Source organism: Bufo gargarizans, chromosome 2 (genome assembly GCF_014858855.1).
Source record: "Bufo gargarizans isolate SCDJY-AF-19 chromosome 2, ASM1485885v1, whole genome shotgun sequence".
Lineage (NCBI taxonomy): Eukaryota > Metazoa > Chordata > Amphibia > Anura > Bufonidae > Bufo > Bufo gargarizans.
The window spans coordinates 390,953,249-390,978,294 of NC_058081.1; the positions used below are offsets into that span (position 1 = coordinate 390,953,249).

The following is a 25,046-nucleotide window of genomic DNA, read 5'->3' on the forward strand; positions in this document are numbered from 1 at the left end:
TTTTTTATATGCAAATAAGGCCTATATTGCTCTTGTTGCACCCAGGCTCCACTCATTTCTGTGACCAGCTTGTCACAGTTGGGAGTGGAGCTACAGTGACGGGGCAGCAGGGAGCTAATAACAACGCCAACCTGCAAAGCTTGACCTCCAAAGGTTGACTTAGGAGGATAGATCATAATGACTTGAATAACGGTACAGTGATCCCTCAAGATACAATGGCCTCAAAATACAATATTTTCAACATACAATGGTCTTTAGATTCAACATACAATGTCAGATCCAACCAATCAAGGCCACTTCTCTGGTAAGATAGCTGGATTAGTTGCTATTAGCAGCTATTCCTGACTGTTACATGTATGGACTTGTTTTATCTGTCTTACGCTACGTTCACACTAGCGTTTTTTGCGGATCCGTCATGGATCTGCAAAAACGCTTCTGTTAGAATAATACAACTGCATGAACAGATCCGGTTATATTATGTCTACAGCATGAAGGAACACTATTGAAAGTCAATGGGGGACGGATCCATTTTCTATTGTGCCAGATTGTGTCAGAGAAAACTGATCCGTCCCCATTGACTTACATTGTGTGTCAGGATGGATCTGGCTGTATTATGTCTTCTATAGCCGTCTTGAACACCATTGAAAGTCAATGGAGAAAACTGATCAGTTTGGCTCCATTGGTCAGGCAGGTTTTAGGCCATTTTGGTGTCCGCCTCCATGGTGACTGAACGGAGGCAAACTTATGCATTCTGAGCGGATCCTTTTCCATTCAGAATGCATTCGGGTAAAACGAATCAGTTTTGGACTGCTTGTGAGAGCCCTGAACGGATCTCAGAAACGGAAAACCAAAATGCTAGTGTGAAAGTAGCCTTAGTTATCTGCTTATATTTCTTAAATCTTCATTTTCTCTTATCTTGGATGACATTTTGGGGCTTTAGAACCAATGAATCAACTTACAATGGTTTCAACATACAATGGTCGTCCTGGAACCAATTAATATTGTAACTTGAGGGACCACTGTATATTTACATGTGTCATTTTTCTTAATTTTCTTATTTTTTACAAAAATCACAAAAAAAGCCACAATTTTACAGTCAGTCGGTCATTTATCAACAGCACTATAAAAAAAAACGTAAGCCAGCTGTGATTGGCCAGTTTGTTTTTTAGGCCATTTTGTGAATGTCTCAGTTGTCCTTACGTATGTGGGCAACTTGAACAGCTTTTTTGTAAACAGTTTTTTCTAGAAGGTGCAAAATAAGGTTCTCAATGTCACACGTGAAAAGGAAAGACAACTGTTACCTGTCCAACAAATGTCTGGCACATCATTACAGCTTTTGTCAGCTGAAAACATCATTTTCTAACAACTCCAGGAATATTAGTGACAATAGTGTCACCACTGATGTCATCCAGCCATTCCACTGCTCATTATATTTATATTTATTTTGTAAAATTGTTCTTCCATTGTTTACTTAAAGATGTACAGTCATTTGAAATGGCAGTTTTTTCTATAGACTTTAGATTCTGCTATATAATGAGCCCAACAGTACTTAATTATGTCTTCTATGCACTTTACTATACAAATACCTGTTCATTTCCAGCTAGGTACACTTTAACATCTGAAGTATTATACCCTCGCTTCTCACACACTCCTGCCAGCATTTCTTGTATGGTTAGTCCAGGTTTGACAGCTGTGAGCGAGGCGGTGCCATCCGGGAGGTAAACACAGCAGTATTTGATAGGTTTGCTGTCTGCATCGCGTTCTGTGCTGCCCTGGCTGCCACTGTCATGCTGTAAAGAAAATAAATGAAATGCACAAGAAACATAAAACTCTGAACACATTTCATCCCAGCTTAAGCTGATACTGATAAAGGGGTTGAATGACTTTACGGAGGAATGCCAGACTCCTTACTGTAATCTGCCTAAAATAGACAAATGTTTCAGACCAAGGAAGACAGTGGGTAAAATAATGTAAACTAAAGAACACATCCCATTATCAGTCCATTCCCAATCTAGAGAAACCACTCATTTTCCTAATCTGTATATGTGTGAGATGGGGAAACAGCTCTCCTTGTCTGAACACTTTGTGTAGATTAAATTAAATGATCTGGACTGACATTCTGCTGTTTGGCCACAAGATGCCGCTGTTTCCTAAACACAGCTACAGACTGCATATTTCCATATTCATGAGAGGTGGAGTTACACACAGAACCTGCAGAGGAAGAGAAAGGGAGCAGCCATCTTAGAGGGAGCTAAGACTGAGGAACTGTGTCAGCAGAGGATCCAACGGCATCCAGGTGTGGGAGCATCCCTCAGTGACCATAGCGGCAGCTAAGTGAAGCTGATCACGTCCAAGACCCTGAACCTGACCAGAGTAATGAGGATTGCTTCCAGGAACACTGATGACAGCTGAGGAGCAAAGCTGCATACACTGCGGTTCTGCATGCTTGTTAGAGAGGCATTTGTTCTGTTCAGAGTCAACAGCTGATGCAGAGCATACCCGGGTCAGTAAGATCGTGCACGCACCCCATTTCAGTGTTGGCACCTAGAGACTGAGGCCAGGTCTGTAGTTAGTTAGTTAGGGTCTCTGTGTCAGGCCACAAGTGTTGCTACTGTCCATTGCAAGGACTTCATAACTTAAAGTGACATTTCACACTGGAGAGCTGATAAACTTCCCACAAACTCAAGCCAGCATAGGCGTGCACACGAGGTGTGCCTGGGCACACCCTAATAGGTTTGTCACCTCCGTGCTCACTGCTCCCCGCTGATTCCCCTGTCTGTTATGCTGGCTGCCGCCGCCCGCCGCACTGTGAATTAATTAATTTACAATACCTGGCTGTGGGCTGCCGGCGGCTAGTATTCACATAGGGGGGCGGAGTCCTGGACCCAGCGGAGGCAGAGAGGGAGCCGTACGGTGCGTGCTGTACGGCGCAGGCTGAGTGACATCACGTTACGCTGCATCTGTGTGCCTCACGTGCCAGCTAGCTGGTGAGGTGAGGGCATATAATATAAAAAAAGAAGTATGTACCATTGTACCCCCCTGTCCCACAGTGCTACGCCTCCTCTGTTGTCCCCTGTATTACCCTGATACCTCTCAGTTATATAATATATCTGAGGGATATCAGGCTAAATTATATAGGATAAAAAAATGTAGCAAGGAGAATAGCAGGCACACCACCTTCTGGAAAATAATGTAGAATACTGTATAATACTGTATTTGACTATTTATTCAAGCTATAATGCTCTATGCATAATTAACAGTTTAATAGTACAGGATATCACATAATAAAATATAAACAATAAAAATCACCCAATAAGAAAATCATTCAATAAAAAAACACTAAATCAAAGTCACTATGTGACAGTTCAAAGAATGTTCAGAGGTCTGGCGCCCTCATAATATACGGACTCCAATGTATACGGTCTCCTGAAACGTGCCACAACTGTGGCAAAAAGTTATCCAAAGGTATGCACCACTCTTCTTATAGACCGCCCAATATAGTCTGGTAAATAGTTGCCAAGCTTATTAGATTGTCTCAGTGAGACTCTTACCACTCCGTAGTATTTGTAGTGTCCGTTGGTGTGTCAGCAGGATTGCTAACTCACGTGTCTGCACGGACACCTTCCGAGGAGTGGGGAGTGAGATGTTATCACCGAGACGCTGAATACATGTGTTTCGAGCGCTCGGCTCCGTTGCTTGGGGATCCTGATAGACAGATCAGGTGATCAGATCAGCTGGTGCAATAGTAGAGTCATGTGGTACACAGGTCCTACACCACAGCAAAAGTCTGTATTGCAGGTGCACAGGTCCTATACCACAGTTGGGGTCTGTATTAGCGATGGCCACTTCAAGAGATTTCCTTTATATCCACAGAATTCTTCTGTACTTTAGGTCCGGACCAGTACTGGATGTGGAGAGTGCTTAGTCCGCTACACGTGTTTTGAGGCGACTTGCCTCTTTCTCAGTAGCTACAAGTCGCCTCGAAACAAGTCGCCTTGAAACGCGTGTAGCGAACTACGCACTCTCCACATCCCAGGGATCTCAAGTCTCCCGGAGGTTCAGGGAGTCTGCCGCTATTAGATAGCGGCTCCCTGACATCCGCATGTGAAACAATATATCCCAAAACAATATATCCCCGGAAAGGTTTACTGATAGCAGAGCAGAGAGATAAGAGAAGTGACAGGACAGAGTTTAGATTACAGGTTGAATTAACCCTTTAGGGTCAAATTGGCTTCTCAAGGAGATATATATGTTAAAGGCATCCCTTCTTCTGTCTCATTCAGTAGCTATAGAACTATTGAGAGAGATGTATATTTTTTAAATACATTTACACATTTAACCCTCCATTTTAATTATATTATTTACCCCAGTGTTAAATTCACACCTCCTGGATGCTTGTTTTTTTCCCTACAGTGGGGTAGATAATTACACACAGGGTTTTAAAGAATAAACTTCCTGACTCAGACCAAGAGCCGACTCAGCGAGTCAGCAAGTGAATCGAAGCGCGTGCGCACAGTGCAAGAAGAAGCCGATGCCAGCAGTCTGCAATGGCGCATCAGGCTGAGCCTGTGCGCACGAGCGGGATCTCAAAGCGGGAGGGGAGGGAGAGGCGGCAATGAGGAGTAGAAGGCGGCGCTGGGCACGAACGGCGATGTGTGCAGCCGGGCACCATGCTGTCACAACCAGACAGCTGAGAAGCTCTGACAGGCCTTTCAGAACCTCCTCCTTGAGTTCTCTTTGTTGTGCTGTTCAGTTCCTCATCTCGTTAGCCTCTCTCAGCTGTCATGGAGTTGGACTGATTGCATCCCTTTAAATTCCGCCCCATAATGCATTACTGGGCGGCTTATACTACTTCCTGGAGTGTGTGTGCATGCTGATCTTGTTTTCCAGTCTGCTACAAAGTTAAGTGCTGAACATTTATCTGTTATTTTCTGTTTGCTGGATCCCAGGTGACCCTGACTCCCTCCGTGTCTGGTGTAGGGAGCCGGTGGTCGTGTCCCCTCACTATTGTAGGGTGTTCAGGGGTTATATAGTCGAGGTACGTGGCTATGCAACCTTCCACCTCTGGGATCTTTGCATAGGCTGAGCAGCCAGGGAAAGTCTCAGGTCTTGTGCAGCGGTCTCCCTTTTGGTTCCTTAGCTTTGGATCCACTCAGTCATATATGCATGTTGCTTTGTCTTGTTTCCTGTACACCGTCCGTGACATTATAAGCCGCCAAAAACTGTCTCAAGCATGGATCCGGTTTCACTTTTGGCTGAACGCTTCCAGGGTCTTTCATTGGAGGTAGCTGATCTCCGTAAGACTTTTTCTCAGCTTCAAGTGACCGGTTCAGCTTGCGTTCATGGAGTTTGTTCTGAGCCTAAGATCTCGCTCCCGGATACATTCTCCGGGGGTAGTGAGAATTTTGTGCGTTTTAGAGAGGCTTGCAAACTCCATTTTCGCCTTCTTCCCCATTCCTCTGGTGATGAGGAACGGAGGGTGGGGATCATTATATCGCTGCTCAGGGGTAATGCTCAGTCCTGGGCCTTTTCGCTGCCGGAGGGGGCACGGCCTCTCCGTTCAGTGGATGAATTCTTTTTAGCCCTGGGTCAGATATATGATGATCCGGATCGTATTGCTCTGGCTGAGTCTAGACTACGTCTATTATGCCAGGGTAAACAATCCGCAGAAATATACTGCTCAGAATTTCGGAGATGGGCAGTTGATACTGGTTGGAATGATGCTGCACTCCGAAGTCAATTTTGCCATGGTCTTTCAGAGGGATTGAAAGATGCATTTGCCTTTCATGAGAGGCCTATTTCTTTGGACTCTGCTATGTCTCAGGCCGTTCGTATTGACAGGCGTCTTAGAGAGAGAGGAGAGATGTCCTGTTCCTGTCATACTCAGTCCCAGGACAGTGCAGCGGTCCCATTCTGTGCGCAGGGGTCTCAGTCGCTGTCAGCCCCTTCTGAGCAGGAGACCATGCAGCTGGGGTTGATTGCTTCTGACAATAGAAGATTCAGCTCGCATGGGAGGGTTTGTTTTTGTTGTGGAGGTATAAATCATTTGGCAAATATTTGTCCCTCTAGGAGATTCAGGCAGTTTTCTGGGAGTAATAAAGAAACAAACAAGAAAAAATCTTTTAAAAATGTTCCGTCTGTTACTATTGGCAGGGTTGAGGCGGAAATTGAAGGTTTTCCGTTTGCTTGTAGTTCCCGTTTTGTCGTGCCGGCTAGGGTGGCGCTAGAGAGCAAGAACATTTTTTGTGAGATTTTTGTGGATAGTGGAGCAGCGGTCAATCTCATTGATAATCAATTTGCGATAACTCATGGTTTCCAGGTGCGCACTTTGGGAAAGGATATTCCGGTTTTTGCTATTGATTCCGCTCCAGTTTCTCAGAAATCATTAAAGGGCATAGTTCACAATATCCGTTTAATTGTGAGTGATGCTCATGTTGAGGATGTGTCATATTTCGTCCTTAGCGGTTTGCCTACTCCTCTAGTGTTGGGGCTACCGTGGCTCACTAAACATAACCCCACCATTGATTGGCAAGCGAGGCAAATAAATGGTTGGAGTGACTTTTGCAGAGAGAATTGCCTCACGACATCTGTTTCTGAGGTTGCTACTAAGACTGTACCATCTTTTCTCTCTGAATTTTCGGATGTCTTCTCTGAGAGTGGAGTTCAGGATTTGCCCCTGCACAGGGAGTACGATTGCCCTATTAATCTCATCCCAGGCGCCAAACTGCCTAAATCTCGTTTATACAATCTTTCCCAACCTGAGAGGATCGCTATGCGTGCTTATATCTCTGAGAGTCTGAGAAAAGGACACATACGACCCTCGAAGTCACCTGTTGCCGCTGGTTTTTTCTTTGTTAAGAAAAAAGATGGTTCTTTAAGACCTTGTCTGGATTTCAGGGAGCTGAACAGTATCACTATTCGTGACCCTTATCCGCTTCCTCTGATCCCGGACCTGTTTAACCAGATTGTTGGGGCTAAAGTTTTTTCCAAATTAGATCTAAGAGGGGCATACAACCTGGTCAGTGTCAGAAAAGGAGACGAATGGAAGACGGCCTTCAATACCCCTGAGGGCCATTTTGAGAATTTGGTTATGCCTTTTGGTTTGATGAATGCCCCAGCCGTTTTTCAGCATTTTTATCATTTGATGGGAAAATTTGTATTAGTGTATTTGGATGACATTTTGATTTTTTCTCCTGATTTCAAAACTCATAAGGAACATTTACGTCAAGTCTTGCTCATCCTGAGGGAGAATAAATTATATGCGAAACTGGAAAAATGTGTGTTTGCGGTTCCAGAAATTCAATTTCTGGGGTTTCTTCTCTTCGCTTCTGGTTTTCGCATGGACCTCGAGAAGGTCTGCGCTGTGCTTGAGTGGGAGCTTCCTGAGAATCAGAAAGCGCTGATGCGGTTTTTGGGCTTTGCCAATTATTACAGGAAGTTTATTTTGAATTATTCCTCTATTATTAAACCACTCACTGATATGACCGCAGAGAGAAATTACGATGTGGGAGATAGGGAATTGTTGGCCATAAAGTTGGCTTTTGAGGAATGGCGCCATTGGCTAGAGGGAGCCAGACACCCTATTACCGTATTTACTGACCATAAAAATCTGGCCTACTTGGAGTCAGCCAAGCATCTGAACCCGAGACAGGCCAGATGGTCTTTGTTCTTTTCTAGGTTTAATTTTGTGGTCACGTTCCGCCCTGGAGTTAAGAATGTGAAGGCAGATGCCCTGTCACGTTGTTTTCCGGGAGGCGGGAATTTTGAAGACCCAGGTCCCATTTTGGCTGAAGGGGTGGTGGTCTCTGCTCTCTTTTCTGAATTGGAGGCAGAGGTGCAGGCAGCCCAGTCAGAGGCTCCTGATCTTTGTCCTCCTGGGAGGTTGTTTGTGCCTCTCGCTTTAAGACACAAGATTTTAAAGGAACACCACGATACGGTCCTTGCTGGGCACCCGGGGTCAAGAGCCACACTGGATCTCATCGCTCGGAGATTCTGGTGGCCTGCGCTTCGTAAGTCGGTTGAGGGTTTTGTGGCAGCCTGCGAGACTTGCGCTCGTGCCAAAGTCCCTCATTCACGGCCATCAGGTCCTCTCCTTCCCTTACCCATTCCTTCCCGTCCTTGGACACATCTGTCCATGGACTTTATAACGGACCTGCCTCGTTCCTCGGGGAAGACTGTGATTCTGGTGGTGGTGGACCGTTTTAGCAAAATGGTGCATTTCATCCCTTTTCCTGGTTTGCCCAATGCTAAGACGTTGGCGTAGGCATTTATTGATCACATTGTCAAATTGCACGGTATTCCTTCAGACATAGTCTCTGATAGGGGCACTCAGTTTGTTTCCAGATTCTGGAAGGCTTTCTGTTCTCGCTTGGGGGTTCGGTTGTCATTCTCTTCTGCTTTCCACCCGCAGTCGAATGGCCAGACAGAGCGCGTCAATCAGAATCTGGAGACATATCTGCGCTGTTTTGTGGTGGAGAATCAAGAGGATTGGTGTTCTTTTTTGTCCCTTGCTGAGTTTGCTTTAAATAACCGTCGTCAGGAGTCCTCTGATAAGTCACCATTTTTTGGTGCATATGGGTTTTATCCGCAGTTTGGGACTTTCTCGGGAGAGGGGTCTTCTGGTTTACCTGATGAGGACAGATTCTCCTAGTCTTTGTCATCTATTTGGCAAAAGATTCAGGATAATCTAAAGAGCATGAGTGAGAGATATAAGCGTGTGGCAGATAAGAGACGTGTGCTTGGTCCGGACCTGAATGTTGGTGATCTGGTGTGGTTGTCTACCAAGAATATCAAATTGAAGGTTCCCTCGTTGGGTCCTAGGTTTATTGGGCCTTACAAAATCCTGTCTGTCATCAACCCTGTTGCCTACCGTTTTGATCTTGCTCAGACTTGGAAGATCCATAATGTTTTTCATAAGTCCTTATTGAAACCTTATGTTCAACCCATTGTACCCTCGCCTTTGCCTCCTCCTCCGATTATGGTTGATGGGAATCTTGAATTTCAGGTCTCTAGGATTGTGGATTCTCGTCTTGTCCGCGGTTCTCTTCAGTACCTTGTTCATTGAGAGGGTTATGGTCCTGAGGAGAGGATGTGGGTCCCAGTGACGGACATTAAGGCCTCTCGTCTCATCAGGGCTTTCCATAGGTCCCATCCTGAGAAGGTGGGCTCTGAGTGTCCGGAGTCCACTCGTAGAGGGAGGGGTACTGTCGCAACCAGACAGCTGAGAAGCTCTGACAGAGGCCTTTCAGAACCTCCTCCTTGAGTTCTCTTTGTTGTGCTGTTCAGTTCCTCATCTCATTAGCCTCTCTCAGCTGTCATGGAGTTGGACTGATTGCATCCCTTTAAATTCCACCCCATAATGCATTACTGGGCAGCCTATACTACTTCCTGGAGTGTGTGTGCATGCTGATCTTGTTTTCCAGTCTGCTACAAAGTTAAGTGCTGAACATTTATCTGTTATTTTCTGTTTGCTGGATCCCAGGTGACCCTGACTCCCTCCGTGTCTGGTGTAGGGAGCCGGTGGTCGTGTCCCCTCACTATTGTAGGGTGTTCAGGGGTTATATAGTCGAGGTACGTGGATATGCAACCTTCCACCTCTGGGATCTTTGCATAGGCTGAGCAGCCAGGGAAAGTCTCAGGTCTTGTGCAGGGGTCTCCCTTTTGGCTCCTTAGCTTTGGATCCACTCATATATGCATGTTGCTTTGTCTTGTTTCCTGTACACCGTCCGTGACACATGCATCCACAGACCTCCACTGCTTGGGCACCTTAATTCAATGATTGACAGGTTAGTAATACCAGTTTTTCCGCAGAATAAAGCCACAAATAGCTTTTATAAGGCCACCTTAGAAATCAGAATGCTACCCTGGACATGAGCATATGTTTAGCTCACAGGGATTATAGGTGGTGACAGAATCCCTTTAATCATATTAAATAAATTTGGGGCAGGGTAATGAGCCCAGTCCTCCACACCATAGAGCAAAGTGTGCAGATACTGCATATGTTTGGAAAATGTAATAAAAAGTTTGTGAAAGAAAAAAAAACCTCCCTGAAATGAGAAGTGCACCTCCCTGAAATGAGTTTTTGCAGGTTGGGATGTCTGACATCCAGTACTATGGAGTGGTAAGAGTCTCACTGAGACAATCTAATAAGGCCTCTTTCACACTTGCGTTGTCCGGATCCGGCGTGTACTCCACTTGCCGGAATTACACGCCGGATCCGGAAAAACGCAAGTGTACTGAAAGCATTTGAAGACGGATCCGTCTTCAAAATGCTTTCAGTGTTACTATGGCACCCAGGACGCTATTAAAGTCCTGGTTGCCATAGTAGGAGCGGGGGAGCGGTATACTTACCATCCGTGCGGCTCCCGGGGCGCTCCAGAGTGACGTCAGAGCGCCCCAGGCGCATGGATGACGTGCCATGCGATCACGTCATCCATGCGCCTGGGGCGTCCTGACGTCACTCTGGAGCGCCCCGGGAGCCGCACGGATGGTAAGTATGCTGCTCCCCCGCTCCCCGCTACACTTTACCATGGCTGCCAGGACTTTAGCGTCCCGGCAGCCATGGTAACCACTCTAAAAAAGCTAAACGTCGGATCTGGCAATGCGCCGAAACAACGTTTAGCTTAAGGCCGGATCAATGCCTTTCAATGGGCACTCATTCCGGATCCGGTCTTGCGGCAAGTCTTCAGTTTTTTTGGCCGGAGCAAAAAGCGCAGCATGCTGCGGTATTTTCTCTGGCCAAAAAACGTTCCGTTCCGGAACTGAAGACATCCTGATGCATCCTGAACGGATTTCACTCCATTCAGAATGCATGGGGATAATCCTGATCAGGATTCTTCCGGCATAGAGCCCCGACGACGGAACTCTATGCCGGAAGACAATAACGCAGATGTGAAAGAGCCCTAAGCTTGGCAACTATTTACCAGACTATATTGGGCGGTCTATAAGATAGGATAACTTTTTGCCACAGTTGTTGCACGTTTCAGGAGACTGTATACATTGGAGTCCGTATATGAGGGCGCCAGACCTCTGAACATTCTTTGAACTGTGACATAGTGACTTTTATTTAGTGTTTTTTTATTGAGTGATTTTTTAATTGGTGATTTTTATGGTTTATATTTTATTATGTGATATCCTGTACTATTGAACTGTTAATTATGCATAGAGCATTATAGCTTGAATAAATAGTCAAATACAGTATTATACAGTATTCTACATTATTTTCCAGAAGTTGGTGTGCCTGCTATTTTCCTTGCTACATTTACTTATCCTTAACTGGGTGGGTGACCCAGTGAGCAGTGAACCCACCGTTACCCTTCCATCCAGGTGTTGAGCCTCCCTACCATTGACGGTTTTTAAATTATACAGGGGGTAATATAACTAGGGGTATCAGGGTACATGAGGGGTAATATAACTGAGGAGGGCTAGGCTACTATCAGACATTATACAGGGGTAATATAACTTATCTTACCCCTCACCCCTGTATTATGTCCCTGATAGCCCTCCTCAGTTATATTACCCCTGTTTAATGTACCCTGATAGATACCCCTTAGTTATATTACCCCCTGTATAATGTCCCCTGATAGCCCTCCTCAGTTATATTACCCCTGTATAATGTACCCTGATATCCCTCAGTTATATAATATAACTGAGGGGTATCTGGTTAAATTATATAGGGCGGGGTAATATAACTAAGGGGTATCAGGGGACATTATTATACAGGGGTAATATAACTGAGGAGGGCTATCAGGGGACATTATACAGGGGTAATATAACTTATATTACCCCTGTATAATGTCCTTGATAGCCCTCCTCGGTTATATTACCCCTGTACAATGTACCCTGATACCCCTAAGTTATATAATATAACTAAGTGGTATCAGGGGACATTATTATACAGGGGTAATATAACTGAGGAGGACTATCAGGGGACATTATACAGGGGCAATATAACTTATATTACCCCTGTATAATGTCCTTGATAGCCCTCCTCAGTTATATTACCCCTGTATAATGTACCCTGATACCCCTCAGTTATATTACCACCCCCACCCCCCCGTATAATGTCCCTGATAGCCCTCCTCAGTCATATGTCATCCACAGGTCCCCCATAACAGTATGTCATCCACAGATCTTCCATAACTGTGTGTTATCCACAGATGCCCACATATCAGTATTCAAACAAAACAATGACCTTAGGGAGACCAGCTACAAAAACACTGTGGCGCCTCATTAAGGAGTCTCGACACAGCAATCCAAAGTGCAAAGCTCCCTGGGAAGCATAACTGGGGATCCACCCATATCAGTATGTCATCCACAGATCCCCCATAACAGTGTGTCATCGCAAGATCCCCCATAACAGTGTGTCATCCACAGATCCCCCCCTAACAATGTGTCATCCACAGATCCCCCATAACAGTGTGTCATGCACAGATGCCCCCATATTAGTGTGTCATCCACAGATCCCCATAACAGTGTGTCATCCACAGATCCCCCATAACATTGTCATCCACAGATCCCCCATAACAGTGTGTCATCCACAGATCCCCCATAACAGTGTGTAATCAAACAGATTCCCCATAACAGTGTGTCATCCACCGATCCCCATAACAGTGTCATTCACAGATCCCCATAACATCCACAGATCCCCCATAACAGTGTGTCATTTACAGATCCCCATAACACTGTGTCATCCACAGATCCCCATAACACTGTGTCATCCACAGATCCCCCATAACAGTGCACCTGCGCACTGAGGAGAGACTGAAAGGAGGGGAAGATCTGCGTAAGAAAGCAGAGGACAGCACAGCAGACGACTGAATAGCTTCTTTTGTAAGTAAATTATTTTATTATAGTGCTGAAACTGCGTTAAACTCTAAAGAAAAGTTTTGGAGAGTGTTTCTCTCTTTCTCAGGTCTGAAGCAGTACTGAGGAAGAAAGGAAAACTCTTGAAAGCTTGTCTTTTAAGTATTAGAATAGTACAATAAAAAGGTTTCCCTGCATACCGCAATACTCACGTATTTTGAAATCTTATTTATATATACTTATTTTGGTTTTTTCAGTAGTATGATTAAGTGGTAAAAATTATTAGTGCCCCCCCCATTTTTGACTGTGGTACCTTATGTCCCCCCCCCCCCCCTATATATTGTTCCGAGGTGCAGAGGCGGAGTCACGGTAACGCTAGGGTGTGGCCCGGACTGTCTGTGTATGTATATAATATATAAATATATATATATATATATATACGCAGAAAAAGTAGGACTGCACTCCGAAATAGTGGTAAAACACAAAAGTTTTATTCACCCATGTGGCAAATCTTGCGACGTTTCAGCTCACACGCGGCTTCCTCAAGCATGGAATGCTTGAGGAAGGCTCGTGTGAGCTGAAACGTCGCAAGATTTGCCACATGGGTGAATAAAACTTTTGTGTTTTACCACTATTTCGGAGTGCAGTCCTACTTTTTCTGCGCATACTATTGGGGATTGCCGTTACCCCACCTTGGACCCTGCACCCACACCTTGGCTGGTGCTCCCGCTGGACTTTTCCTTTATATAGACAAAGGCTCTTGTATGAGCTGAAACGTTGCCTGCACATGGGTGATTAAATCATCACTTTTACTTGGAGTGCTGTCCTTTTTTCGTTTCCTATTGATGGGGTAAGCTGCTACATCCCTGGACATAGCACCCTTTTTGTATTCCGGTGCCGCCATTGTTTTTCTTTTACATATATATATATATATATATATACATACATACATACACACGTGCGCGGGCATGTGTGTTTGTGCTTTAGGGTGCACACCCTAATGCAATAGGCTGCGCACGCCTATGCAAGCCAGGCTGATGTTTTGCTTAATAGGAATACTCAGGCACGTGTTACAACACCAGTTATTGGAGGGGGAATACTGTAGAGCTTTGTAAGATTGTAAGCTGTTGTGTTGCACCGCAGGCTAGCCCCTACAACACACCCATACAGTTATTCTTGTTTTTTTAGGGCACTAACAGGTAAGGTGTGGCAGTTTAGTTGTGCCTGCCAGTAGGAACATTACTACACTTTCCTCCTGTATGCATCGGAGGGCGCCGCGCTGTACAGCACAAGGGTCTCAGCCTTCAGGCTGGGTGTATGTAAATTTATTGTATGTTACCAGCATTTGTGGTTGTGTTCATTGCCATGTTTTAGTAATATTCTGTTTTGGCAAAAGCTGGTGGTGGAGTTGTTTTCCTTGTTTGTGACTTCGCTGTATCCTGGGGAGCCTACCCCGATACATGGCTTACATCTGGATTGTCACAAACACATTTCACACACTGGCCCATATTTAGTAATGTGAGTCCATAAAGTGGGCAAACCGTGGTGCAATTTGTCACATTCCTGAGGAAACGAATGCATCTAATTTTCTTGAAAAATTCGCTGTGCCTAGCAAGCCAAAGGTACATAATCTTAGCAGAAAAACAAAGTATCTCATAGGATGCAACATTGGAAGCCAAAACTGCACCACAACTCTGGCATAAAATTATATTGAAGAGTAAGCCATCTAATAGGACAATCATTTTTGCAAAATGATCTAGCCATGGACCAAGTTTACCATCCAGCATGAGCCTCTGTGATAAATCTAATGCAGGTCTAGACAGCCTATGTAAGCTTACACCATTTATATAATTGGTAGACCTTCCACTATTGCATTTAACAAGAGTTTGGGGATTTTTGGGCTAAATTGCAGTATTCAGATGTTAGCTGAATGTCTACTGGAAAATATGAAAATGTGTATGGCCTCTAGGGGTCGCACTACTTAGATAATGGTACAACTGTGTTATTTAAACTCGTTTGTAATTCTTGGAGCAGCCACATGTGTAATAGCAGCTAAGATGTCCACCTAATAAAATGTCTGCTACTAACTACAGTGTGTGAGCATCTCGAGCAGGACCAACTAATAGAACATGGTGGCAGATGGGCACAGGACCTCTGAATAGTAAGTCTGCTGTCTACAAATACAGATTGTGTGACACTAGAACTGTACAGAGAATCAGCAACTGTCAGTACAGAGTCCCTATCATACTGCACTATGAAGAGTGGCCTGAAACACCCTCAGAAACTGGATGTCACTTCCAATCTCTCACAGACATGGAGACACTGAAAGGAAGAGTTTACTCTGTATGTGGATCTGACAGTGGCACCCAGAGATGAGCAGAGGAAAGTAAAGCTGTTTTATTATTTAGTTAGGGAAAAAGGCCCAGACCATGCTGACAGACAGCACAGACAGCCTGGCACTGACAGACATCCTGCAGGCATTTGATAAGCACCATGACCCCAAAAAGAATGAGACAGTGGAGAGATTACTAGCGCCACAGTGTATAACGCAGGCGCGCCGGACTGCAGACACTGCTGGCAGTTTGTGAGTTAAAATCCCACTGTCTTTCTGCTAAAGCTACATAGCTGGTTGTTGGTGTTCGCTCCCCCCCTCCCTTGGGGGGGCGGGGTAATGAGTGAAGATACCACCCTTAGAGTTAATAAAAAGGAGGGTCATCCCTGTGTCCTGCCTCTTAGTCTCCGGCACCTCTGGAAGGAAGCTTCCTAACAAGGTATGGCCGACGACAGAGCCCTCCTGGCAGCCCTAGCTGCTAGAGTCCAGGAAAACCCAGCTTTCCTAACATCCCTCATTGCTGGCTTGCAGGAGCCCCCTCCTGCTATGCCTGCAGGGGACTCTTTAGTTTCTGGCCGCCCTAAACGGCGTACTAGAGCCCTAGGCAGACTCAGCTCTCCCTCCCTCCCTCCTCCACGTGTGAGAGGTTCAAAGCGGGGGGCGCAGCCTCCAGCGTGTGTGCAGGAGTGTTATCAGCTCAGCCTGCAGCACGTTCTGGTCTCCCGCCCCCTGCTTCTTTCATTAACCCCCGAGCTCCCTCTGTCCCCTTGCCTGTGCTAGTGCCTAGTAACACTGCTAGTGTGCCCACATCTGCTGTGATCTCTGCCCCCACTCTGGCACTAAGTGCCCAGGCATCCCAGGTCCCTGCAGCGCAGCATACTGCTGCGCTCACCTGTGTTACTGAGCTGGGTAGCGATGTTTCCAGAGAGCTGGCCGGAGTGCAGTCAGTGCTTCCGGCAGCGTGGTCTGTGGCTCCGCCCCCCTCCAGTCCTCAGCAGTTTCCCGCTCCCTGGCAGGCAAGCTCCTCTCTCCTCAGCTCCCTGCTGCAGACTGTCACCCCAGGGATTATGGGCAATAGAAATTCCAATGTGTCATCTGCAGATGAGCCCAGGGATGCCCCCTCTACCGAGGCACAGGCTCCTGGGAGTGCCAACAGTTGCACTAATGCTCCTGCCAACCCACTCCCCCTACCCCCCAATCCCACTCAGGCCACCCTGCCTGACTTTATTGTAGCCAATCCCACCACTTCCTCATCGCTTATGGCACATTTAGGGCCCCCTACTGGGGTCTCTGCCCCTATTGCGCATATGGGGGAACGCCCCAATTCCAGAAGGTGCTCATCTGATGTATCCGACCGCCGTTATCGGCGCAGGTCGGCAGCTTGTCATCCACGTTGTTCCCGTCATCGTTCACGGTCTGCGCGGCGGTCCCACAGAAGTGCCCGCTCCAGATCGTCTCGTTGGCGGTCACCTTCATCATCGGAGGTCAGCTCCTGCAGCGATATCGCTGGCAGGTCTCATTCATGACGCAGAAGGGGTGCCCATGCATCAGCTGCACGGTCTTCTCGCGGGGCCAGCCGGGCCAGCGCGGTTCAGGATCCGAATCCTCCAATCGCTCCAGTCGAACCTCCAGGTCCTTCTACTACTGGTGAGTTGAATTTTACGGGGGCTTGGGGGGCCTCTTTGGGTCCTCAGTTGGTCCCGGTACTTAAATCTTTATTGTCGCACTTGGACGGGAGTAATGCTGCTGCAGGTAAGCCCCCTCCTGCTGCCCCGCCTAGGGCAGGTGATCATAAAGAATCGCTATTCTGCGGCCTGTCTCCTTTTGGGGCGCACTTGGACATGGACACTATGGAGAAAATTTGGGCTAACCAATACATAGACATCTGGTCATTAGTTACTGTAGACCAGCATACTGTAGATAAAGAGCGTTCCCCCAATTCAGACAGGTTCATCGATCGCCGGCCCAAGGTGGCGCGCACCATGGGTAATTGGCTACAGGCCTTCTCGGTCTTGGGTTATGTCATGGCACAGAAGCACCCGGAGCGCTGCGGTGAATTATTTCTGTATTTGGAATCCGTTTATAGCGCCTATAAGTCCCACGGCGGTTCCGCCTGGTGGCGCTACGACGAGGAGTTCCGTAGGCGATTGGCGCTTCTACCGCATATCGGTTGGGGTGTCAAATCCACAGACCTCTGGTTGCGACTGATGCTGTCACAAAAATCTGTGCCCTTTCAGTCAGCGGCCCCCGGCCCCACTTCCAGCGGTCAGGGGCCTGTGTCAATCCGCAGGCCAGGATCCTGCTGGATGTATAACGAAGGCCACTGTAGGTTCTTCTCTCTATGTAAATTCAAACATGAGTGTTCCGTCTGCGGGGGATCTCATGCGGCCATTCGATGCCCTAACCAGCAGCCGGCCAGATCCAACGCATCCTCTACCGCAAAAGAGCTCAGTGAGCGTAGCAGAGATGTCCCCGTGGCTAGAGCTGTACCCCAATAAAAGGGCTTCCGCTGAGCTTAGGTTTGGTTTTTCCTTCGGTTTTTCCATCCCTTTTTGGTTATCCTGCCGCCCTAGCTGTGCGGGCAACCTTCCGTGTGCCCCCCGGTATTCAGAGGTTTTGCAGTCTAAAATTCGGAAGGAGGTTGAGTTAAGTAGAATAGTTGGCCCCTTTTTCATCCCTCCTTTTGATAATATCCGGGTTTCTCCATTGGGCAGTTTTTAGACATCATTTGTCCTTCCCCAAAGGCGATTCTGTCAATGACGGGATTTCTAAGGAGGACGCTACAGTCTCCTGTGTTTCCTTTGACAGGGCAGTCTCTTTACTGAGAGCGGCAGGCCGGGGTGCTTCATTGGCGAAGTCGGACATTGTGTCACGTACGCTTAACGCTCAAGCTTAAATGGGACTTTCAGGTGGCGCAGTTTTCTGCTTTCTTACAACGGCCATACGTGCTGGCAGCTCCCGGATATTTCCAGCCCGACCTGTCCCTGTTTACTGACTCGGCGGGTTCTGTCGGTTTTGGTGCCATCCTAGGTACGCAGTGGTGCGCATCTCCCTGGCCTCAGGAGTGGCGCACGGCGGGCCTTTGTTCCAATATTACTTTGTTGGAACTTTTTCCCATTATAGTGGCCATCGAATTATGGGGACCTTCGCTACAAAATAGGAGGGTATGTTTTTGCACGGATAACATATCTGTGGTTCATTGCGTTAACCGGTTGTCTTCCTCATCCCCCCCGGTTTGGGCTTTGTTCGGCACCTGGTGTTAAGATGTTTACAGGATAATATTTATTTTCGTGCCTCTCGTGTTCCAGGTATCATTAACAGCGCTGCTGATGCGCTTTCTCATTTCATTGGCAGGAGTTCCGGACCCTAGTGCCAGCAGCTTCACCGGAGGGCTCCATGTGCCCGGCCCATCTCTGGGACATCCCGCTGAGCGAGTGACTCCTCTCATCAGAGCCTCAGTGGCTCCTAGGCCCTGGACGGGTTATGGTAAGGCCTGGGCTGGCTGGGTAGCGCTAGCAGGGACCCATCTGGTCCATTCCTCTGTGTCGGATCGTCTGAGCGTAACCATCGACTGTGCGGAAAGAGCTGTGCGGAAAGAGCATCGGCGCCCGGTTTCATTTCATCTACTGGTCCAACTGCTTCAGGCCTCGCAACAAGCTTGCCCTTCCCCGCAAGAAGTCTTGTTGTTTTGCGCTGCATTTTGCCTTGCGTTTTTCTGAGCTTTTCGGATAAGCGAGCTCCTCCCCCCGTCCAAGTTCCAGCCAGGGGGTGTTTTGCAAGAGGATGTCCTTATTACGGATTCCTTGGTGCGCATTCGCCTCCGCCGGTCAAAAAAAACTGATATTTTGGCCGGGGTTCTAGCGTGTCGTTATATCGCATTCCCGGCCCTGCTTGCCCAGTCGCGGCGACCTCGGAATTCGCGGCATCTCGCCCTCCATGCCCCTTGTTTTTATGCCATGCAACGTCCTCCCCTCTCACCCGCTTTCAACTTTGCTCGGTTTTCCGGCGCTGCTTAACTGTCCTCGGTTGCCTGCCGGGGATTATGGGTCACATTCTTTCAGGATTGGCGCGGCGACGGAGGCTGCCAGGGCGGGGTTACCTGATGCTGAAGTGCAACGTATTGGTCGCTGGAAGTCTAATTGTTTTGTGTCTTATGTCCGCCCTGACTTGCTTTAATTTTCTTGCAGATTCCCCTCGACCCACGGTCTGTTTTGTGGGGCATTCGTACCTGTTCTGGGCTTGTCAGAGAGCTGAATCAAGACCCGGCGGTCGGTGCCTGGGTTTCCAGAATGTGGAAGTCATTTGGCGTGGCCTTCGCTGGTCGCAGGTTTTGCCGGAAACGGTTCACCTCAGCACGCTTGCACGCTCCCCTGTGATTCTGGTAAACCATGCTGGGGGTAATGACCTCTGCTTGCTGAAAGTAGCAGAGCTCATTACCCTCATTAGAGCGGATTTGGAAAGAATTCCTTCTTTCTTTCCCGAAGTGGTTATTGGATGGTCTGAGATGATCCCCAGGGTCACTTGGCAGGGTGCGAGGGATTCCGGTTCAATTGAGAGGGCCAGAAGGTCCATTAATGCTAGAATATCCCGTTCTGTTCGATCCCGGGGTGGAGTAGTTATTCGCCGCTACCAGCTGGAGGGTGACGACCAGCGTTTGATGCGGCCCGGTGGTGTGCACCTCAATGATATTCGCTTAGACATTTTCCTCTCTGGCCTGCAGGATGGGGTTAAGCAAGCCTTGTTTTTGCTGGGTGGGGGTCGGAGCGCCGTGTAGAGGTACACGGGCTCCTCCGTGGAGGTCGGAGGATTACAAGAGTTACAACGGAGGGGAAGGCGGACTTGCGCACCAATGTTTGGTGTGGCATAGCGCTTCTCGCACTCCGGGGACCGGCTTTGGGCCGGGCAGTTTATAGTTGATGGTTATTCTCAAAGGATTGAGTCTAAAATAATGAATAAGAATAAAGCTGTGACCGACCTTCCACCCACAAAAATTTGGCTGTTAGTGTCGTTTTTCCAGGCAGAGAGACAGGAGTTTGTGTGAGGTGTGTCAGTTGTCTGCAGTCTACTAGCGCCACAGTGTATAACGCAGGCGCGCCGGACTGCAGACACTGCTGGCAGTTTGTGAGTTAAAATCCCACTGTCTTTCTGCTAAAGCTACATAGCTGGTTGTTGGTGTTCGCTCCCCCCCTCCCTTGGGGGGGCGGGGTAATGGGTGAAGATACCACCCTTAGAGTTAATAAAAAGGAGGGTCATCCCTGTGTCCTGCCTCTTAGTCTCCGGCACCTCTGGAAGGAAGCTTCCCCCCCCCTCCCTCCCTTTGGTTATTTTTCCGATTGTTTTGCATGTTTCTTTTCAGATCTGATTTAAGTCACAGCAGGAGGTCGGAGGATTACAAGAGTTACAACGGAGGGGAAGGCGGACTTGCGCACCAATGTTTGGTGTGGCATAGCGCTTCTCGCACTCCGGGGACCGGCTTTGGGCCGGGCAGTTTATAGTTGATGGTTATTCTCAAAGGATTGAGTCTAAAATAATGAATAAGAATAAAGCTGTGACCGACCTTCCACCCACAAAAATTTGGCTGTTAGTGTCGTTTTTCCAGGCAGAGAGACAGGAGTTTGTGTGAGGTGTGTCAGTTGTCTGCAGTCACAATTCTTCTCCAGGAATCAGGAGGCTGGGGAAGGTGAGGACAGATATGTGACAGAGCTGGGGAGACTGGCTGCAACCTGTGGATTTGGGGACATCAGAGACTCCCTCATCAGAGACAGGATAGTGTGTGGCATAAGAGACTCTCACCTCAGAGAAAGATTACTGAGGGGGGAAGAGCTGGCTTGGGAGAAATGTATGCAAATCTGCTGCTGAGCCTGAAGATAATGGAGGACACCAGAGAAATGTCCAGCATATGAGGAGACTTGTGGCAAGATGAACCACTTTTCAGCTATGTGCAGATGGAAAACCAGCAAACAGTACAACACGTTCACACAGTGACCCAGGACACAGTGACAGCACAGAGGACATCACATGGCTGCAGCTGCAGCCTGCAACAGAGACTGTCAATGTAGTCAAACATTCAGTAGCCAATGGATTGTGGAGCAAGCTGCAATGTAATTCCTTTTATTCTGCATAACAAACAGGTTCCCATTGAGCCCACTGATAAGGTATAGGTGATGTACAACAAAAGTGCTCTGAAACCTATGGGAACATGCAAGCTAAAATAAGGAAATCCGTGTAACAGAAAGAGCTACAGAGTGGAATTTACTGTGCTGCAGGAGGAAGCTCACATTCCTTTGCTGGGACTTAATAACGGTGCAGTCCCATAACATCATGGCTCTGGAACGTTCTTAGAATGCTCAAAATCCGAAACAAAAGGCAGAATGCATTTTGGATTTTCAGCTCATGAAAACAGAGTATGCTGATTTATTTGAAGGTGATGGGTGCCTGTAAATACAAACTAGAAATTAATCATACAATACAGCCTACAAGACTGTCTACAAGAAGAGTACCTGTAGCCTTAAAGGGGTTCTGCAGTTTTTTTAAATTGATGATCTATCCTCTGGATAGATCATCAGCATCTGATCGGCGGCATTCCGACACCCGGGGCCCCTGCTGATGAGCTGTTTGAGAAGGCAGCAGCGCTGGCAGTAGCTCCGTGGCCTGCCTACTCGCTGTTCATCACATGCCCCAGATCAGGCAGTGTTAGCACATTGTGATGCCTCAGAAACAGGCCTTGGAGCCACACTAATGCAGGATAAACAGCCAATCACATATGCAAGCAGAGATTTAACTCTAACAGAGCAAGGATATGCTCCAATCGAGCATGAACTACTTGCTGTAGTATTTGGGTTGGAGAAATTCCACCAGTACACCTACGGTCAACAAGTAGTGGTGCATTCAGATCACAAGCCTTTAAAAGAAGCCACTACTGAATGCCCTAAAAAGACTACAGCGTATGCTTTTAAGACTTCAGAAATATGATTTTAACATTTGTTACTGTCCAGGGAAGGATTTACTGATTGCAGATGCCCTAAGCAAAGCTTACTTTCTCATCACAAATGAAGAAGAAAAAGACATTGAAAGCATCAATATGTGTGAATATCTGTATGTCTCAAAAGACAGGCTGAAACAAATACAGACCTGTACAGAGGAAGATAAAACTCTACAGGTCCTAAAGAGTGTCATCTTGAAGGGATGGCCAAAATACAAACAATGCTCCAATGGAAGTTTCTCTATTTTTTCACATCAGAGATTAACTCTCTGTGCAGCATTGAATAATCTTTAAAGGAGAAAGGGCTGTTATACCGGAATCCCTCAGAAAATACATAATAGAAAGATTGCGCTCTACTCACTTAGGTGTAGAAGGATGTCTACGTCGTGCACGAGAATATGTTTAATGGCCTGGAATCAATGACCACATAAAAAACTTTATAGCATAGTGTAAGCAACCGAAAGAGACATTGCAACCACATACAATTCCAAACACACCATGGTCAAAAGTAGGAACAGATCTGTTCACGTGGACTATTTTTCCAACTTCTGGGAGATTTACTACATACAGGGCAAAAACAGTAAAAAAAAAAAAAAAAAACCTCAAGGTCCATTTTGCCAGGTATGGCATTCCTGATATTCGGTTCTCTGATAACACTGCTTAATTTTCATCTGAAGAGCTCAAAATTTGAAAGCAAAAACAGGCAGGTACAGATATATACCTGTCTATACTGAACCACGGAAACACGCCCACACAAGGCCTAGACACCAGTCCAGCACAGCGGCTTATGAGTAGACGTACAAGGACTCTCTTACCAACTGCCGGTCAACTACTAAAGCCAAAGCTTGTGAGCAAGCTTTCTATTACAATACATCAGCCTGTTCTCCAGAGTAATGAAAATGTACGGATTCAGCTAATAGGAAAATATGACAAACACTGGCAAAAGGCAAAGGTCGTCCAAAAATTGTGACCATGGTCCTATGAAATTATAACAGAGGAAGAAAGAAGACTGAGGAGAAATCTGAGACATCTGAGAAAAACACAAGAAAGAGATGATACAGAGCCCTTGGAACAGTAGATGGGCACTCATAGCAACGAGACTATGAATACTGACAACAAAGAAACAGAGACTGCTGAGGTGCATGGAGAGGACGCTGGTCAGAGACAACCAGTCACAGAAAATAGACTGCCAGAATCAGAAGAACACCAAGATTTTTGTGAAGAAACCTTATATGTTACATGAGCTGGCAGTACAATTAGAAAGCTGGCTCACCTCATAGCTATGTTCTACTTGTTCATGTTCACAATTTTGTGTTAGTTATATTTCATTGTTCTTTCATTTAAAAGGGAAAGGATGTAGCAATATGTTATATGCTGTGTATGGCCTCTAGGGGTCTCACTACTTAGATGACAACTGTGTTATTGCAACTCGTTGGTTGTAGTTCTTGGAGCAGCCACATGTGTAATGGCAGCTAAGATGTACACCTAATAAAATGTCTGCTACTAACTACAGTGTTTGAGCATCTGGTGCAGGATCAACTAATAGAACAGACCTGTCACCAAAAAATGCAATGAAATCTGAAAGCACCGCAATATAGAGCAGGACAAGACAAGCAGATATATATATATATATATATATATATATATGTATTTTATATATATATTTTTTTTTTTTGTGGGAAAAGATTCATTAACCACCTCCGGACCGCCTAACGCAGATGTGCGGTCCGGAGGTGGCGGCCCTGCGCAGAGACACGCATATACGCGTCATCTCGCGAGGGCCGGGATTTCCTGTGAACGCGCGCACACAGGCGCGCGCACTCACAGGAACGGAAGGTAAGCGAGTGGATCTCCAGCCTGCCAGCGGCGATCACTCGCTGGCAGGCTGGAGATCCGAATTTTTTAACCCCTAACAGGTATATTAGACGCTGTTTTCATAACAGCGTCTAATATACCTCCTACCTGGTCCTCTGGTGGTCCCTTTTGTTAGGATCGACCACCAGAGGACTCAGGTAGGTCAGTACAGTCGCACCAAACACTACACTACACCCCCCCCCCCCCCCGTCACTTATTAACCCCTTATAAACCCCTGATCACCCATGATCACCCCATATAAACTCCCTGATCACCCCCCTGTCATTGATCACCGCCCTGTCATTGATCACCCCCCTGTCAGGCTCCGTTCAGACGTCCGTATGATTTTTACGGATCCACGGATACATGGATCGGATCCGCAAAAAGCATACGGACGTCTCAATGGAGCCTTACAGGGGGGTGATCAATGACAGGCGGGTGATCACCCATATACACTCCCTGATCACCCCCTGTCATTGATCACCCCCCTGTAAGGCTCCATTCAGACGTCCGCATGATTTTTACGGATCCATGGATACATGGATCGGATCCGCAAAACACATGCGGACGTCTGAATGGAGCCTTACAGGGGGTGATCAATGACAGGCGGGTGATCACCCATATACACTCCCTGATCACCCCCCTGTCATTGATAACCCCCCTGTAAGGCTCCATTCAGACGTCCGCATGTGTTTTGTGGATCCGATCCATGTATCCATGGATCCGTAAAAATCATGCGGACGTCTGAATGGAGCCTTACAGGGGGGTGATCAATGACAGGCGGGTGATCACCCATATACACTCCCTGATCACCCCCCTGTCATTGATCACCCCCCTGTCATTGATCACCCCCCTGTAAGGCTCCATTCAGACGTCCGCATGATTTTTACGGATCCATGGATACATGGATCGGATCCGCAAAACACATGCAGACTTCTGAATGGAGCCTTACAGGGGGTGATCAATGACAGGCGGGTGATCACCCATATACACTCCCTGATCACCCCCCTGTCATTGATCACCCCCCTGTAAGGCTCCATTCAGACGTCCGCATGTGTTTTGTGGATCCGATCC

At 47.0% G+C, this 25,046-nt stretch overlaps 1 protein-coding gene across 3 annotated transcripts in view; it reads right to left on the bottom strand.

Annotated features, from left to right (window-relative positions):
- RGS14 (regulator of G protein signaling 14) overlaps positions 1-25,046 on the bottom strand; it is a 200,798-nt gene that overhangs the window by 87,067 nt on the left and 88,685 nt on the right. For all 3 annotated transcript variants that reach the window (XM_044280805.1, XM_044280804.1, XM_044280803.1), the window contains one exon: positions 1,587-1,790. In XM_044280805.1, the coding sequence (XP_044136740.1) occupies positions 1,587-1,790 (204 nt within the window). The remainder of the gene's footprint in view (positions 1-1,586; positions 1,791-25,046) is intronic.